Source organism: Cetorhinus maximus, chromosome 1, assembly GCF_964194155.1.
Source record: "Cetorhinus maximus chromosome 1, sCetMax3.hap1.1, whole genome shotgun sequence".
Taxonomy (NCBI): domain Eukaryota; kingdom Metazoa; phylum Chordata; class Chondrichthyes; order Lamniformes; family Cetorhinidae; genus Cetorhinus; species Cetorhinus maximus.
Genome location: NC_135879.1, coordinates 134,481,011 through 134,498,629, shown reverse-complemented (window position 1 = coordinate 134,498,629; position 17,619 = coordinate 134,481,011). Strand labels below are relative to the sequence as shown.

Sequence of the window (17,619 nt, the reverse complement as noted above, 5' to 3'; positions counted from 1 at the left end):
ACCTGAAGAAACGCAAGTACTACAAGCTTCTACATTAAAGAGGAGACATTTAATTCAGAGTGGTAATGCTGATGACCACTTGGTAGGATAATCACCTACAATTGTGAGAAAAAACAAATGATTTATTGTAATAGTCTTGCTCTTGTGTGCATTGGAGACAAACTGCCTATTAGAAAATAAAAAGCATGCATAACCTGATTCAGAGAATGCACAGCTAGTTAGCTTAAACAATTAGCTTGAAAATGAGATTTGACCTATAACAGCAGCAAAGTTGCATGTTTTGTTTAGTTTTTTTACAGAATGAGTAGTAGAAAGATGAATATCTGAAAGCTGTTTTGAGGATAACTGTACAGTCTTCATGTATCCTATAAGAAAGAAACTGGTTAGATGGTTTAGAGACCTGCCTCATCTTGCAACATGGGATCTTTTGAAAAGGTTGCCTTAGGTGAAGTGAACTGAGTTAAAAGGAAAGGCACTGTAGCTGACTGCATATGCAAAGATTGCATTGGAAAATATAGTCAAGACTATTAAGGCTTGCAGTGAGTGTGTTTTAAAATTGGGAATAGGTCTATATTTTAAATTCAACACTTAAATTTGAACTCTTTTGACACCCAAGTGATCAACCTGCAGTGCTTTTCTTAAGATAAGGTTTACTAAATTGACTGCCACTAAGAGATGTTCTGCTAGTGGATTCGGCAGAGGTGAAGGAAGACTGTTATTGTTTATGTGGGGACCCTTGCAATGCTTATGGCCAATACCATCTGGGATTTCAAGCCTGGCTCCAAATTACATGGTTTCTGTAGCTGCCAGGCCATACTGTTCCTGCTGGCTATCTGGCATCGTGGTTGAGGGGATAGTGGTGGCACTGACGTACTGGTACCAGAGAGAGGGAAACTCCTGTTCGCCCTGTGGCACTACCACTGGCTTTATTTTCACTGATCTGAGAGAGTGCAGACTGCAGATTGGTAGCTTTTTGAAAGCCCCTACCTATATGGTCCACCATGTGCTCTAATTTGGATAACCCCTCTCAAAAATGGTGCTTGGAGCCTACACAACAGCCATTTGAGCTTCCATCAAAGCTGCGATAGCTAATAACATTAACTCCACTTGTCAGGGTTTGCTGCAGCATCCATAAGAAGTTGCCACATGTTTCAAAATGGACTACAATGTGCTAATGCTTGTGAGATGACATCTCACAGGCTGGAAGTGGATTCCTCCATAATTTCAGCCATGACACTGAAACATCAGAGCAAGCTTCCCAATACCACAAAAGATTAGTGAGCATCTTTAAACTGTGCAAAAGTATTTTATAGACATGAAGTGTAAGCGGCCAGCTAAGGAAAATTTTGACCCTATTAAAATCTTCATCTAAAGGCAGAGGACATGGTTAAAGTATTAAATGAGTATTCAGCATCCGCCTTCACAAAAGAGGTGGATGATGTGAAGGTTGCATTAGAAGAGGAGAGGGAAGTTATGGACAGGATAGTAATAGTGTAACAGTCCTGGGACATCACTGCAGGACTTCCTCATGGTAGTGGCCTAGGCCCAACTATCTTCAGCTGCTTCATCAATGACCTTCCCTCCATCTTGAGGTCAGAAAGTGGAGATGTTTAATGATTGCATAATGGTCACCATTTGTGACTCTTCAAACAGTCTTGTCCATGTACAACAAGACCTAGACAACATTCAGGCTTGGGCTGGTAAGTGGCAAGTAACATTCGCACCACACAAGTGCCAGGTAATGACCATCTCCAACAAGAGAGAATCAACCATCTCTCCTTGACATTCAAGGCATTACCATCGCTGAAACCCCCTCTATCAATATCTTGGGGGTTACCATTGACCAGAAACTGAACTGGACTAGCCATATAAATACAAGCTAAATATATAAACTACAAAGACAGGTCAGAAGCTGGGAATTCTGTGGCGAGTAACTTGCCTACTGACTCCCCAAAGCTTGTCCACTATCTACAAGGTACAAGTCAGGAGTGTAATGGCATACTCTTCACTTGCCTGAATGAGTGCAGCTCCAACAACACTGGAGAAGCTTTGTCCAGGACAAAGCAGCCCACTTCATTGACACCCAATCCATCACCTTAAGCATTGACTCCTTTCACCACCGATGCACAGTGGCAGCAGTGTGTACCATCTACAAGATGCACTGCAGGAACTTACCAAGGCTCCTTCAACAACATCTTCCAAAATCACCACAAAGAAGGGCAAGAGTAGCAGATGCGTGGGAACACCACTACCCAGACTTGGTAATATATCCCCTTTCCGTTATTATTGCTGGGTCAAAATCCTGGACCTCCTTTCCAACAGCATTGTGGGTGTACATAAACCACATGGACTGCAGCTGTTCAAGAAAGCGGTTCACCGCCACCTTCTCAAGGGCAGTTAGGGATGGGCAAAAAATACTGCCCTAGCCAGCGACGTCCACATTCTGTGTAAGAGTAAATTTGAAAAAAGAAACAAAGGCATACTAAAAAGGTACACATTACTGAAGGTTGATAAGTCACCTGGTGCAGGTCAAATGCATCCTTGGTTGCTGAATAAAGCAAAGATAGAAATAGCAGCGGCATTAGCCATGGCCTTTCTGCACATTGATAAAATATCTAATGCCAGAGGGCTGGAGGATTATTAATCTTACGCAACCATTCAGAAAAGGGAGAGCTATAAACAAGGAAACCACAGGCCAGTCAGCCCATCTACAATGGTGGGAAAGTTATCCTGGACAAAATAACTTACATTTGGAAAAGCATAGGTTAATCAAAGAGAGCCAACGTGGATTTGATAAAGGTATTTTGTGTCTAACTAGATTGAGTTCCTTGAGGTAACAGAGAAAGTTCGTCAAGGTATTGCAGTATGTGCATATATAATCTTTCAGGAGGCATTTGAGAAAATGCAACACAGGAGGCTTATTACAGATGAAAACCTGTGAAATTGAGGCTAAGGTGGAGGTATGGATATAAGATTGGCTCAGTAACAGGAAACAAAGAATGATGGTGGATGGATGTTTTTCAGACTGGGAGAGGTTTGCAATGGAGTTCCCCAAAAGTCAGTTTTGATTTCATTACTCTTTGAAATTTTTATAAAGAACCTAGACTCTGGTCCAGGGAGCAATGTTATAAAGTTTGCGGATACATACAAAACTTGGAAAAGAATAGGAAAGGGAGGAGGACAGTATAGGCTTGAGGATGGCGCAGACAAAATGGCGAAATGGGCAGAAGCATGGCAGATTGAATTCAATGCTTTGGCACGATGGGCCAATTGGCTGCTTTTTGTGTTTTCAGATTCAGTAAGTTGCTTGAATGAAGTGGGTTAATAGTCGAGAGACACTGTTCAGCTAAGTACTTGGCCTCAATCCTTTAACTCTCGCTGCTTAAGAGAGGCTACTGATTTCAATACTGGAAAGGTTCATGTTATGTGGACCCCCCTTGGTCATACTCCTTTCACTTATGCATGATTTTATGATAGAATCATAGAATGATTACAGCATAGGAAGGAAGCCATTCAGCCAGTCATGCCTGTGTCAGCAAGAGCAACTCAGTTAGTTCCACTTCCTTGTCTTTTCCCTGTGGTTTTGCAATTGTTTTCTATTCGGACAATTATCCAATTCCCTTATGAAAGTCGCAATTGAATCTTGCTTCACCACACACTCAGGAAGTGCAAGTCAAGATTCCAATCACTCAGAGTTTAAAAGAAAACCCCTCCTCATCTCGCTATTGGTTTTTTTACTGTTCAACTTAACTCAGTGTCTTCTGGTTCTCCACTCTACTGCCAGTGGGAACAGCTATTGCCTATCCACTCTGTCCAAATTCCTCATGATTTTGAACACCTCTATCAAATCTCCTCTCAAATTTCTCTGGACGAGCTGGGGCTTTTTTTCTTAACCTATCCACATAAATAAAGTCCTTCATCCCTGGAATCATTTTTGAAAATCTTTTCTGCACCCTCTTTAAAGCCTTCACATCCTTCCTAAAGGTGTGGTGCCTAGAATTGGACAGATTATTCCAGTTGAGGCCAAGCCTGTGTTTTATAAAGATTCACCATAACTTCCTTGGTTTTATACTCTATGCCTCTATTAATAAAGCTTAGGATCCTGTCCGCCTTATGTTATTACACTGTTATGACCTCCGTAGAGACTGATAACTCTTGAAAAAAGATTTGAGTCCCCAGTGACTGACGCAAAAGGAACATGTAACAGGATTTCATATTTTAAGACTTTTACTGTAACAAACTAAAATCAATTTTGACTAAGCATTACTTTGTTGGCAACTAATACACTAAGCTTATTAGCTTAGTCCCTTATAAGCTTTTTAATAAACTTGAAAACCTCAAGCCACATTATTCATTACAGCAGGCTCTCTGCAGAATTGGCGTCTTTCCAGGCACTAGCCCAAAGTTACTTGGGCATCCAATGGACTTGCTTTTCTGTCTTTCACTGAGTCATATGCCCAGTGACCATCGAAGATCCTTTCCCTCCGTCTTCTGAGAAATTCCGAACCAACCTCCAGCAGCACAACTCACTCTGGTGATTCCTTTCCTGGCCACTCCAGGGCGAATCTTCCAGTGTTCCTAAATTTCCTCTGATTCTGTCTCTTCAACTAGAGAATGTCCTCCCATCCGCATTCTGTCTGGTAGCTAAAAGAGACAGCAGAAAAAGGCTTAAAAAAAGTCTTTGGGACTTGCTCTGTGATCAGGACTTGTAATCAAACTGACTGAGAATCTATAAGTCTACCCATGAGAGAGGCAGCAGCTCTGTCCTTTGTTTTCAGGTGTTAAACTTGGCATGTGAATTTTAATTTCACTTGACTTGGGCCCCATGATAATCAGGTCACATTGGCTTATTGCCAGCTAGAACTAGCAGGCAGTCACATGCTCCCTTTTTACCTTGGATTATAAGAGACAGTTTAAAACATAACTTTCTTATAAAACATCACATTCGTAACTGCACTTCCATTTAGCTCTGTCACCTTCAATGATTTGTGCACTTATACCTCTGGTGTGTTCTTGCGTACGCGTTAGAATTATACACTTTATTTCTTTCGCTTTTTGGCATCCTTCCTCCAAAAATGTATTACTTCACAATCCTCTGCATTAAATTTCATCTGCCAGATGTCCAACTATTCCACCAGCCTTTTTGAAGTCTATCACTATTCTCTTCATGGTTGACAAAACTTCCACGTTTTATGTTGTCCACAAATTTGTAATTGTTCCCTGTGCATTGACATTAGATCATCAATATAGATCAAGAAAAACAGTGATCCTAATACTGACCCCACAAAAAATCCTGTATGTATCATCTTCCAGTCTGCAAAACAATCGTTCACTACTACCGTTTCCTGTCACTCGGCCAACTTTGTATCCATGCCAAAAACAAAAATACCTGGAAAAACTCAGCAGGCCTGACAGCATCTGCGGAGAGGAACACAGTTAAAGTTTCGAGTCTGAATGACTCTTCATCAGAACTAAGGAAAAATAGAAAAGAGGTGAAATATAAGATGGTTTAAGGGGGGGCGGGGTGGGGGGTGGGGGGGGGTGGGACAGATAGAGCTGGATAGAGGGCCAGTGATAGGTGGAGATAACCAAAAGATGTCATAGACAAAAGGACAAAGAGGTGTTGAAGGTGGTGATATCTAAAGGAATGTGCTAATTAAGGATAGAAAGCAGGACGAGCAAGGTACAGATAGCCTTAGTGGGGGTGGGGTGGGGGGAAGGGATCGAAATAGGCTAAAAGGTAGAGATAAAGCAATGGATGGAAATACATTTAAAAATAATGGAAATAGGTGGGAAAAGAAAAATCTATATAAATTATTGGAAAAAAGGGGGATTGGGAAGGGGGTGGGGATGGAGGAGAGAGTTCATGATCTAATGTTGTTGAACTCAATGTTCAGTCCGGAAGGCTGTAAAGTGCCTAGTCAGAAGATGAGGTGCTGTTCCTCCAGTTTGCTTGGGCTTCACTGGAACATTGCAGTAGGCCAAGGACGGACATGTGGGCATGAGAGCAGGGTGGTGTGTTGAAATGGCAAGCGACAGGGAGGTCTGGGTCATGCTTGCGGACAGACCGAAGGTGTTCTGCAAAGTGGTCACCCAGCCTGCGTTTGGTCTCTCCGATGTAGAGGAAACAGCACTGGGAGCAGCGAAAGCTGTTGACTAAATTGAGGGAAGTGCAAGTGAAATGCTGCTTCACTTGAAAGGAGTGTTTAGGCCCTTGGACGGTGAGGAGGGGGGAAGTAAAGGGGCAGGTGTTGCACCTTCTGCGGTTGCATGGGAAGGTGCCGTGGGAGAGGGTTGAGGTGTAGGGGGTGATGGAGGAGTGGACCAGGGTGTCCCGGAGGGAACGATCCCTGCGGAATGCCGCCGGGGTGGGGTGAAGGGAAGATGTTTGGTGGTGGCATCATGCTGGAGTTGGCTGAAATGGCGGAGGATGATCCTTTGAATGCGGAGGCTGGTGGGGTGATAAGTGAGGACAAGGGGGACCTTATCATGGTTCTGGGAGGGAGAGGAAGTTGTGAGGGCAGATGTGCGGGAGATTGGCCGGATACGGTTGAGGGCCCTGTCAAACACCGTGGGTGGAAAACCTCAGTTAAGGAAGAAGGAAGGCATGTCAGAGGAACTGTTTTTGAAAGTGGCAACATCAGAACAGATGTGACGGAGGCGAAGGAGCTGAGAGAATGGGATGGAGTCCTTACAGGAAGCGGGGTGTGAGGAGCTGTAGTCAAGGTAGCTGTGGGAGTCGGTAGGCTTGTAATGAATATTGGTGGACAGTCTATCGCCAAAAATTGAGACAGAGAAGTCAAGGAAGGGAAGGGAAGTGTCAGAGATGAACCATTTGAAAATGATGGAGGGGTGGAAATTGGAAGCAAAATTATAAATTTTTCCAAGTCCAGACGAGAGCATGAAGCAGCACCGAAGCAGTCATCAATGTACTGGAGAAAGAGTTGTGGGAGGGGGCCGGAGTAAGACTGGAACAAGGAATGTTCCACATACCCCATAAAGAGACAGGCATAACTGGGGCCCATGCGGGTACCCATAGCCACACCTTTTATTTGGATGAAGTGAGAGGAGTTTAAGGAGAAGTTGTTCAGTGAGAGAACAAGTTCAGCCAGACGGAGGAGAGTAGTGGTGGATGGGGATTGTTCGGGCCTCTGTTCGAGGAAGAAGCGGAGAGCCCTTAGACCATCCTGGTGGGGGATGGAGGTGTAGAGGGATTGGACATCCATGGTGAAGAGGAGGCGGCTGGGGCCAGGGAACTGGAAATTGTTGATATGATGTAGGGTGTCAGAGGACTCGCGGATGTAAGTGGGAAGAGACTGGACAAGGGGAGAGAGAATGGAGTCAAGATAGTAAGAAATGAGTTCCATGGGGCAGGAACAGGCTGACACAATCGGTCTGCTGGGACAGTCCTGTTTGTGGATTTTGGGTAGGAGCTAGAAGCAGGCTGTCTGAGATTGGGAGACTATGGGGTTGGAAGCTGTGGAAGGAAGACCTCCAGAGGAGATGAGGTCAGTGACAGTCCTAGAAACAATGGCTTGATGTTCAGTGGTGGGGTCATGGTCCAGGGGGAGGTAGGAGGAAGTGTCTGCGAGTTGACGCTCAGCCTCTGCGATGTAGAGGTCAGTGCACCAGACAACAACTGCACCACCCTTGTCAGCGGGTTTGATGACAATGTCAGGGTTGGACCTGAGAGAACGGAGTGCAACAAGTTCGGAGAGAGACAGGTTAGAGTGGGTGGAAGGAGCAGATGTGTCCATGCAGCCACTGTCCTTTTTATTCCATGTGCTTTGACTTTACTGAAAGCCTGTTATATGGTGAATTATCAAATGCCTTTTGGAAATTCATGTACACCACATCAGCTGTATTACCCTCATTGTCCTTCTCTTATTACCTCATCAAAAAGCTCAAGTAAGTTAGTTAAACAAGATATGCCCTTAACAAATCCATGCTAGCTTTCCTTAATCAATCTGCATTTGACGAAGTGACTGTTAATTTTGTCATGAATTATCATTTCTAAAAATTTCCCCGCCACTGAGGTTGAAATGAAGGTCTGTTGTTTCTGAGGTTATCCTTACACCGTTTTTTGAACAAGGGTGCAACATTATTCTGGTCGATACTCTGTCCGGAAGCCTTGTCTCCTGCTCTGTTGCTGCTCAAATCTGTGCAGTGTGTGTCTTGGGGGGCCTTGTCTCCCCCTATACTTATTGATGCAATCACCATTGTACCTGCCGAGGCTGCTTAGGTCCTCACTCTGTGATGCGGAAAGAGAGGGCAAGAGTTGGTGACTGTCTACCGGAAAGGAAAGTGTACCCATGTTCTGAGCTTCTGCTTGTTGTGCACATGCTGAGAGGCAGAGGAGCAAGCTGCAAGCAGAATGGGAAGGTGTTGAATGGAAAGTGCACTTCTGGAATGTGAAGAAAGAAAGCAGCTGTGAGGAAAGTTGGTGATACTGCGAAGGCTACCATGTGAAAAAGAATGCTGCTCATGGCTACTATGCAGGAAGCAAGGAAGAGAAAGGTGTAAAACAGACTCCTAAGCAGTGGGATGAATTTAGCACCCAATGTTCTAGTAAAAGCTGAGGTATTGGCAGCCATGACCAGTGCCTGAAACAGGAATTATACTCTTTACATATGTAAGTACAACGCTTAACGCTTGTTTGAGGCTCCTTCATGAAATTAAGCTACCCTGAACAAAGCTGATGCCATGCCTGTTGCATTGTATAAATGTGACCTATAATCAGTGGTTTTCCATAGGACCATTGGAGGCTGCCACCTAAAATGTTAAGTTTTCAACAAATACTTAACCTGGATATGCAGCCAAAAAGAACAAGAGTGCTTACAGAGCCAGATGGTGTGGGGGAGTTCTATTAGCTTGAGCATATGTTTACTAACTCCATGCACTCTTCATCCTGTCTCTTTCTATCGTGCATCTTAAACTGCTTGTACTTTGGCAGCTGACATTTCATTATATTGGTGTGAGGCCACACTTGCCTGCCTTTGACACACATCCAATGTTGCCCATACCCAGTAAAATCTAGCAGTCTTGGTCTTGAAATTTTCAATTGGCCCAGCCTCCCTTTTTGGAAGATGCATTAAGCACATTTTCTCTCTGGGTGAGCAAGTGCTTCCTGATTTCATGCCTGGTTCTAATTTTTAAGGTTGTCTCTCTGTGTTATGGAATATCTTGTTAGAGGGAATAGCTGCTCATTATCTATTCTATCAAATGCTGTTTTTTAGCTTTAAACATTTTGATTAGATCACCCCCCAACCTTCTAAACAATGGGGAATACGTTTCAAAAATGTATGTAACCTATCCTCATAATTTAACCTTTTAGCCCCAGAATTTAAATACAGCTTTCAAAAAGTTAGTTGTAATAACCCCTTTAACCCAAATCCCTCACTTAGCACAAGCGAAACTATTTTTTACTAAACAAAGATATATAAAAACAGATCAGCTATTTTTGTAGGTGCTTGAAAGTAGCACTGAAATTAGACTCCAGCTCCGATTCCATCCATCTCCTTGGCAACTGTCTGAGGCAGAACCAGTCTGCTGTTAACCTTGGTGTCATATTTGACCCTGAACTTGGCTTTCCAGCCATGTATTTGAACCATCACTAAGATTGGTTATTTCCACCTCCGTAAAATTGCCCCAATTCACCCCTGCCTCAACTCATTCCCACCTTTATTGTGTCAAGTCTTAACTATTCCAACAGACTCCTGACTGGTCTCCTACATTCTACCCTCCATAAACTTGAGGTCATCCAAAACTCTGTCCACGTCCTTCCCACCAAGTCCCCATACCCTATCACTGATATGCTTGCTGACCATTTTTTTTCTGGTTAAACAATACCTCGATTTTAACATTCTCATCCTTGTTTTCAAAACCCTCCATGGTATAGCCCCTCATTATTTCCAATCTTTTGCAGCACCACAACCCTCCGACATGTCTGTGCTCCTCTCATTCTGGCCTCTTGAGCATCCCTGATTTTAATAGCCCCACCATGAGTAATCATGCCTTCTACTGTCTATGCCCTATGCTCTGGAATTACCTCCCTAAACCTCTTTTCTCTACTTCTACCTCCTCGTTTAAAATGTTCCTTAAAACATCTCCCCCTTGACTAAGATTTTGATTATTTGCCTTAATAACTGATTCTGTGGATCAATTTTAAATTTTTGTTTTAGAATACTGCTGTGAAGTGCCTTGAGATGTGTTATTATATCAAAGATGCTATATAAATACAAGTTTCTGCCCCCAAGGATCCTTTGCCACTGACTGTCGGACTTTCTGGATTTGGGCTAGAGCCCCAATGGGTGGTGACTGTAAGTTTGGGAAGACTGCTAAATGAGTTAGAGGCTGGCTGCTTTAGAGGAGGAGAGGTGGTTGACCGCACCTATCAATGCCGTAAGGTTTGATTTTAAAAGAGGGTGCTATTCTCCGTCATTTCCTCCACCTCCAGAGCAATGCCACCACCAAACACATCTTTCCCTCTGCTTTCACCATTTCAAAGTTCCCTCTACAACACCTTGGTTCACTCTTCATCACCTCTAGCACTGGCTTCCCTTCCCATGATACCTTCGTATGCAAGGACAGATTCAGTGCCTGCCCTTTAACTTAACCCCCTCCCATCCCATCACCCAGGGCCCCCAAGTGCTGCTTTTTCAGGATAAGCGATGATTTACTTGCATTTCTTTCAAACTAATTTATACTCATTTGCAGTGTTCTGTACGTTGGGAAGATCTAACACAGGCTGGGTGATCGCTTTGCTGACCATCTCTGTTCAGTGTGATAACGTGACCCTGAGTTTCTGGTTGCTTGCCATTTCAATTCTCCACTCCACTCCCCCTCTGTCCCCAATGTGCTGCTCTAATGAAACCTGTTGAACTCAATGTTCCGTTAACTTTCATTAAGTTCAGATCATAACCACTGCTCCCGTTTTTTGTTGGTAATAATTCTGTTCTTGCCATTTACATCTTGTCTAGACCCATCTTTTGTTTCTTTACTTATCCTATTATCTTTTTGTCTTGCAACATCATCCTTTTTTGATTTAAATCACTTCTGTCTTCCAGCCTATCTCACACCTGCTTTTTCTTGTTCTTTTCTTCCCTTCTACCTCTCCCTGCCTTTGTACTTGCTTATGAACCTGTGTCTCTAACATTTTACAGGGATAAGTCCCCTCCTTTTCTTCAAGTAGTGCCATGGGATTGCTTAAGTCCACCTGAAAGAGCAGACCGGCTTTCAGTTCAACATCTTAACCAAAAGACGGTACCTCCAATTATGCAGTATTCCCTCTACTGCACTGGAGAGCCGGCCTTGATTTTTGTGTTAAAGTCCTGGAGTGAACATAGAACCTTCTGACTCAGAGGCGAGAGTGCTACATCCAGGTACCTGGCTGACCCTGCCGGTAGCGCATGCTTTCCTCAACTGTGAATGGCTCATTAAATCAGCTATAGTTCCTTTGACCTCTTTAAACTTTTCTTGGATAACTGTGGTAATTCTCAAGCTAATATGTGCAAATGAGCGCTGACCCATGTGGAGATGCATGCTTTTATCAGACCCAGAACACGCCCGAGGGTTAAGCTACAATGACCCTTTTGTGCCACCAGTTGTCTGTGCCTGATGGTGCACATAGCTTCCCTGTGATTGAGAGGCTGGTGTCGTGTTCAACTGTAGTTTTGCAACAATGGTAACAGTCAAAAATGGATACCCAGATGTACAGGGATAAGTGTGTTTTGCTCAATTTGTCAGAGAAGTCACATGATTAGCTACTGTCAGATAAATTATTTTCTGTGTCAGCAGATGGGGAGGAAGATTAACACTTCTGACGAAAATAAGCCTTTAGTTTCTTTATCTTACAGTCTAATATGATAGAAATGTCCTGAAGTAAGGAAATAAATCCAGCTTGTCACATCCAAAAGAACTCCAGATGCTTGAATTACCATACAGATATACCTAGGCCAGGCTACAGTACAAACATCCCTCCTTAATATAAGCAAATTTATTTGAAAGAAGCACCAGATCCTGCTTCAACAAATGATGAATCAATCATATCATCCCAATGGTGAGACAGTATTTACAGTAGCTAACCAGCATGCATGCTTGAAAAAAGTCAAATAATTTGTTTTGACAAGTAACTGTCGTGTGAACAATCAATATCGAGATGAAACATCTCACTTTGAATCATGTATTTACCAACAATGCAGAGGGGTGTGGATTCTTTACTTCCCCAATTAAGCGAAACAGACTGTCTCTGCAGAGAATATTCTAAAGTTGCTGAGACATTAATGGAGGTTTAAGTTTCTAATAAGAATTTGTAAAACATGGTTTCTTATCTAGAACCAGGGACATGCTAAGGTAGGCCATGACATTTTTTGCAATGTGAATACAATTGAAGCAGTTTATAAATTGTAAAAGAATTTGCAGTTATATCACCTTTCATGTCCTCACATTGAACCAAAGTGCTCCACAGCCAAATAATTAATTTTTAAGTTTACTCACTGTTTTATACACCAACACAGAGTCCATTTGTGCATTGCAAGGTCCCACATAGCAATGAAATGAATCACCATTTAACCTATTCGACTGATGTTGTTTGAATGGTGAAGATTGAGCAGGGTAAAGGGAGTTCTTCCGATTAAAAAAAAATGCCATGAAGTTTTTTTTACGTAAACCAAGGCCCTGTCTGCCTGTTCTGGTTGAACATTGTCTCTGATAGACAGCACCATGACAGCACAGCATGGCCTCAATACTACACCTGAAGTGTTAACTTATTTTGGATAAATCCCTGGAGTGATGTTTAAATGTGCAATGCTCTGGTTCAGGTGAGAATTACTTGATAGCTCCTCTGTGTAATGATATAAAATAAATTATTTTCCGCAGCAGCAAATGGGGGTCAGGGGAAGAACGCAATTAATAAAAGAAGTTCTTCCCTTATCAATTTCTTTGCCTCCTTCAAATTACAGAATAATTTGTTACCAGCCTTTAAAATTATTAAAGGATGGAACAGGGTAGAGCGAAGCAAACTGTTTCTAGTAGGTGAGGGGTTTGGATCATGGGGCCATAGGTATAAAATTAAGTTTGAAATTTAGAACAGGGGTGGAGAACTTTCTTCATACAGTGTTGTGAGGCTGTAGGATTCAGGACTAGTGGTTGAGGAAGGAACTGTTCTCATTCAAGATGAGAATGGATGGACCATTTGCTTTTTTTTTCCAGCCATTCACAGGATGTGGGCTTGGCTGGGCCAGCATTTATTGCCCATCCCTAGTTGCCCTTGAGAAGGTGGTGGTGAGCTGCCTTCCTGAACTGCCTTGTTTGGAAGGAAAACACTAATGCAAATTGGTTAAATCAAAAGGCTACTTCCATGTTGGAACTTCGATAATTTCTAAAAATTTTGTCCCCAAGCTTAGTTCCTGAGTTCCCTTAGTTTTCCTAATGGTAGGTGTAGTTAATATTTGTAGCAACAGCAGCTTCTCTTTAGATCTGTGCTGCTGCCATTAAAGGATGCTACAATCTGCAGGCACTTGACCTTTCAGAATGCATCTTGTGTACACATTACTGGTAGCAGGTTCTTCTGCACATGCGAGAAATGAACCTTTCCCATGGTGTGAAGCTTTTTCTGTGTCACCCTGCCTTTGTAGAATGGAGACTCCATATATGCAAGATTTTAATCCTCAGATTGGAGGACTTGAGATCATGATGCATTTAATACAGGAAAATTAATCAGCCCACATAGGAGCATGAGCTAACCTCCTGTTTTGAAATCAGTTTTCTAATGCAACATTGAAAATTGGCAAGAGGAAGGAGCGTTTTTGTTACATGAAATAAATCCACTTTTTAAAAAAATCTTTGTTTAGAAATTGTACTGTGGAGTTGAAAATGTGCAACTTGCTATTTTATCTGGCACACTTAGCTTCTTCCTGTGGATTATAATTCTGCCAGTTCTGCAATTTGCTTTTTATAATTTTTAACAGTAAAGGTTTTTTGATAATTGCAATATACTAAGGATAGCTTATGTGAAAAAGGGATAGAGAAGGATTTATGTTTTTCCTATCTACCAGGGAGCAATAGTGTTTTGAAATTCTATTGCCAGAAGTGGCTAAAAAATAGAGTGCTGATAACACTGCGCTAAAGAGAGCCGACAAGGGCTCAATGGACTGAATAACTTCCTTCTGCGCTCTAATGACTCTCTGACTCTTTCACCTGCTTCTTTGCCCCACCTCGGCACCCCTCCCAATCCCTCCAACACTAACATTTTAAAGACATTGAATTCATTTTATCCAGAAATCTTAGCAAAGCCTGGCAGAATTCAAGTCTAGGTCAATTGCTGTACCTTCCCATAGTAGTCTGTTCACTCATTGGGTGCCCCTCATTGGAGGGTAACTGGTGATGAAACTGTAACCCAACAAGAAATCCATTAGACCTGATGAAGGGGAATCGTCAAAATTTAGCAGATAAATTAAGCCTTGTGGTTGTCTGAAGGAATTCATAAAGGTGATTGACACATTTACCTGTAGATGAATGGTCTAACCAACTTATTTGCTTTTTTACAGAAAAGACAAAAAGCTGATAGTGGAGTGAACAAGAAAAAAGCACAAGGTAGGAGCATGACTATTGAAACTATGCTAACTTAAGTTACGTGTAGATAAAACAGCCATCTCAATTAAACATCCCATTCATTTTTTAAATCATGCAGAGATCCACAATAACTATGTGGCAATTTTCATATTAGAATACAGATTGTATTTTCTTAAAATACACAACAGGTCTGGCAGCATCTGTGGAGAGTGTGAGGAACTAAAACCGCACAATGTATATTTTTATAAAATATCTCTATATCTGCTCATTGCTACTTCTAGAATTTTAAAACTGAGCAAAGACTCCTAAAATTGCTGATCCTATGTCTGCTTGTGACCCCCGAACATAAGAAACTACCTGGCAGTTTTGGGAAAACTCTTGAGGAGTAACTGATGAATTACTAACAACTCCCTGAGCAACGGCCAGACCAGGTAAGGATCACAGATTTCCTTCCCTGAAGGGCATTAGTAATGGATTTCTGGACTATCAACCAAGAATATATAATGAGGCTTGGCATAGGGGGCATGAGGAGCCATGAGGGTGTGGATGGGTATGGGGATCATGAAAAGGACCTTTTGCAGTCACCTTTCAAAAGGACCCTTAAGCAGATGATGGTAAACGTGACCTTAAAGACCTGGCCCGACATGCCTGTTTTCGCAATGGAATCGGCTAGCTCGGGAGTGCTGGATGCAGGCTCGCAGCCTGAACCAGCCCGTGCCCTTTGAATGCAATCCTGAAAATCGGACTTGTCAGGAATCCCAGAATCAGGACCCTCCTCCCTGCCATTTTTAAAGGGCTCCTGAGTTGAGTCATTCCTACTCAGTGACAATCTAGGCCATTAATTCTGCTTCTCTCTCGAAAGATGCTGCCAAACCTGCTGGGTGTTTCCAGCACTTCCTTTGTTTATTTAAGATTTCCAGCAACGCAGTATTTTGCTTTATTTAGTCTTTAGTCTTTCCTTCATGTATGTTAAAGTAATTCAGTCAACCCCATGTTACTTTTCTGAGAGCAGTTGCAGAAATGCTAGCATTTCATCCAACCTTTTACTGCTTCACTGAAACAGTAACCATTATCAGAACTTAAGGTTGGTTAAAGATGCTCCTTAATTGAGCCCAATACTATGCTCTCCTCATGACCTAATGTAGAGTGACAGAATATTGGGTTCAGAAGAATGTTGAGGGTGATATGATTGCTGCTTTTAGGATTCTAAAAGGGCTAGATAATCTAGGCAAACTATTTTACCTTGTCCAAAACAGCCGGAGGACATAGTCTGCACTTGAATCAGGGTAACTTCAACACAATAGGCGCTTTGGGCCATCAGTAGCAGCAGAATTGTATTCAACCACAATTTGTAACCTCATGGCCTGGCATATCCCCCACTCTGTACCATTGCCATCAAGCCAAGCGATCAACCCTGGTTCAATAAAGAGTGCAGGAGTGCACGTCAGGAGCAGCACCAGGCATACCTAAAATTGGGGTGTCAACCTGATGAAGGTAAAAGGCAGAACTACATGCATGCTAAACAGCAGAAGCAGCATGCAATAGACAGAGCTAAGTGATTCCGCAACCAACGGATCAGATCAAAACTCTGCAGTCCTCCCATGAATGGCGCTGGACAGATAAACAACTGACAGGAGGAGAAGGCTCCACAAATATCCCCATCATCAATAATGGGGGAGCTCAGCACATTGGTGCAAAAGACTGTAACCTTTGTAACTATCTTCAGCCAGAAGTACCGAGTGGATGATCCATCTCGGCCACCTCCTGAGGTCTGCAGTATCATAGATGCTAGTCTTCAGCCAATTTGATTCACTCCATGAGATATCAAGAAACAACTGAAAGCACAAGAAACAGAAAAGACTATGGACCCCGACAATATTCCAGCAATAGTACTGAAGACTTCTGCTCCAGAACTTGTCACACCCTTAGCCAAGCTGTTCCAATCCATCTACTACACTGGCATTTACCTGGCAAAGTGGAAAATTGCCCGGGTTTATCCTGCACAAAAAAAGCAGGATAAATTCAACCCAGCCAATTATTGCTCCGTCAATCTACTCATGATCATCAGCAAAGTGATGAAAGGTGTCATCAACAGTGCAGTCAAGCAGCACTGACTCAGCACTAGCTTGCTCAGTGATGCTCAGTTTGGGTTCCACCAGGGCCACTCAGCTCCAGAGCTCATTACATCCTTAGTCCAAACATGGATAAAAGAGCTGAACTCAAGAGGTAAGGTGAGAGTGACTGCTCTTGAAATCAAGGCAGCATTTGACTGAGTGCTGCATCAAGGAGCCCTGGAAAAATTGAATTCAATGCAAATTAAGGGAAAACTCTCTACTGTTGGAGTCATACCTAGCACGAAGGAAGATGGTTGTGGTTGTTGGAGGCCAATCATCCTGTTCCTCGGTAGTTTCCTAGGCCGAGCAATCGTCAGCTACTCCTAGGCCGAGCAATCTTCAGCTGCTCCTAGGCTGAACAATCTTCAGCTATTTTATCAATGACCTTCCCTCCATCATAAGGTAAGAAGGGGGCATGTTCGCTGATAATTGAACAATGCTCAGTACTGTTCGCAATTATTCATACACTAAAACAGTCCGTGCCAATATGCAGCAACTCTTCTACAATATTCAGGTTTGGGCTGATAAATGGCAAGTAACATTTGCGATACTCAAGTGCCAGGCAATGACCACCTCCAGCAAGAGAGAATCTAACCAACCCCCCCATGACCTTCAATGGCATTACTATCACTGAATCCTCCACTATCAACATCCTGGGGGTTACCATTGACCAGGAACTGAACTGAATCATCCATATAAATGATGTAGCTGTCAGAGTCTGGGAATTCTGCACTTAGTGATCCACCTCATGACCACCCTGAAAGCCTTTCTGCCATCTACAGGACACGAGTCAGCAGTGTGAGGGAATACTCTCCATTTGCCTGGATGTGTGTGGCTCCAACAACACTTGAGAAGCTTGACACCATCAGGACAAAACAGCCTGCTCAATCAGCAACCCATCCACCAACTTAAGCATTGATTCTGTCAACCGCTG

General features: G+C 42.9%; 1 protein-coding gene and 1 long non-coding RNA gene across 7 annotated transcripts in view; both read left to right on the top strand.

Annotated features, from left to right (window-relative positions):
* Nucleotides 1–17,619, top strand: part of LOC144683762 (uncharacterized) — a 1,025,508-nt gene that overhangs the window by 147,271 nt on the left and 860,618 nt on the right. The window lies entirely within an intron of this gene.
* Nucleotides 1–17,619, top strand: part of atp8a1 (ATPase phospholipid transporting 8A1) — a 488,126-nt gene that overhangs the window by 106,302 nt on the left and 364,205 nt on the right. For all 6 annotated transcript variants that reach the window (XR_013577307.1, XM_078546849.1, XM_078546831.1 and 3 more), the window contains one exon: nt 14,547–14,592. Coding sequence is in view for 4 of the 6 variants with exons in the window: in XM_078546849.1 (XP_078402975.1) it covers nt 14,547–14,592 (46 nt within the window). In the remaining 2 variants the exon portion in view is untranslated. The remainder of the gene's footprint in view (nt 1–14,546; nt 14,593–17,619) is intronic.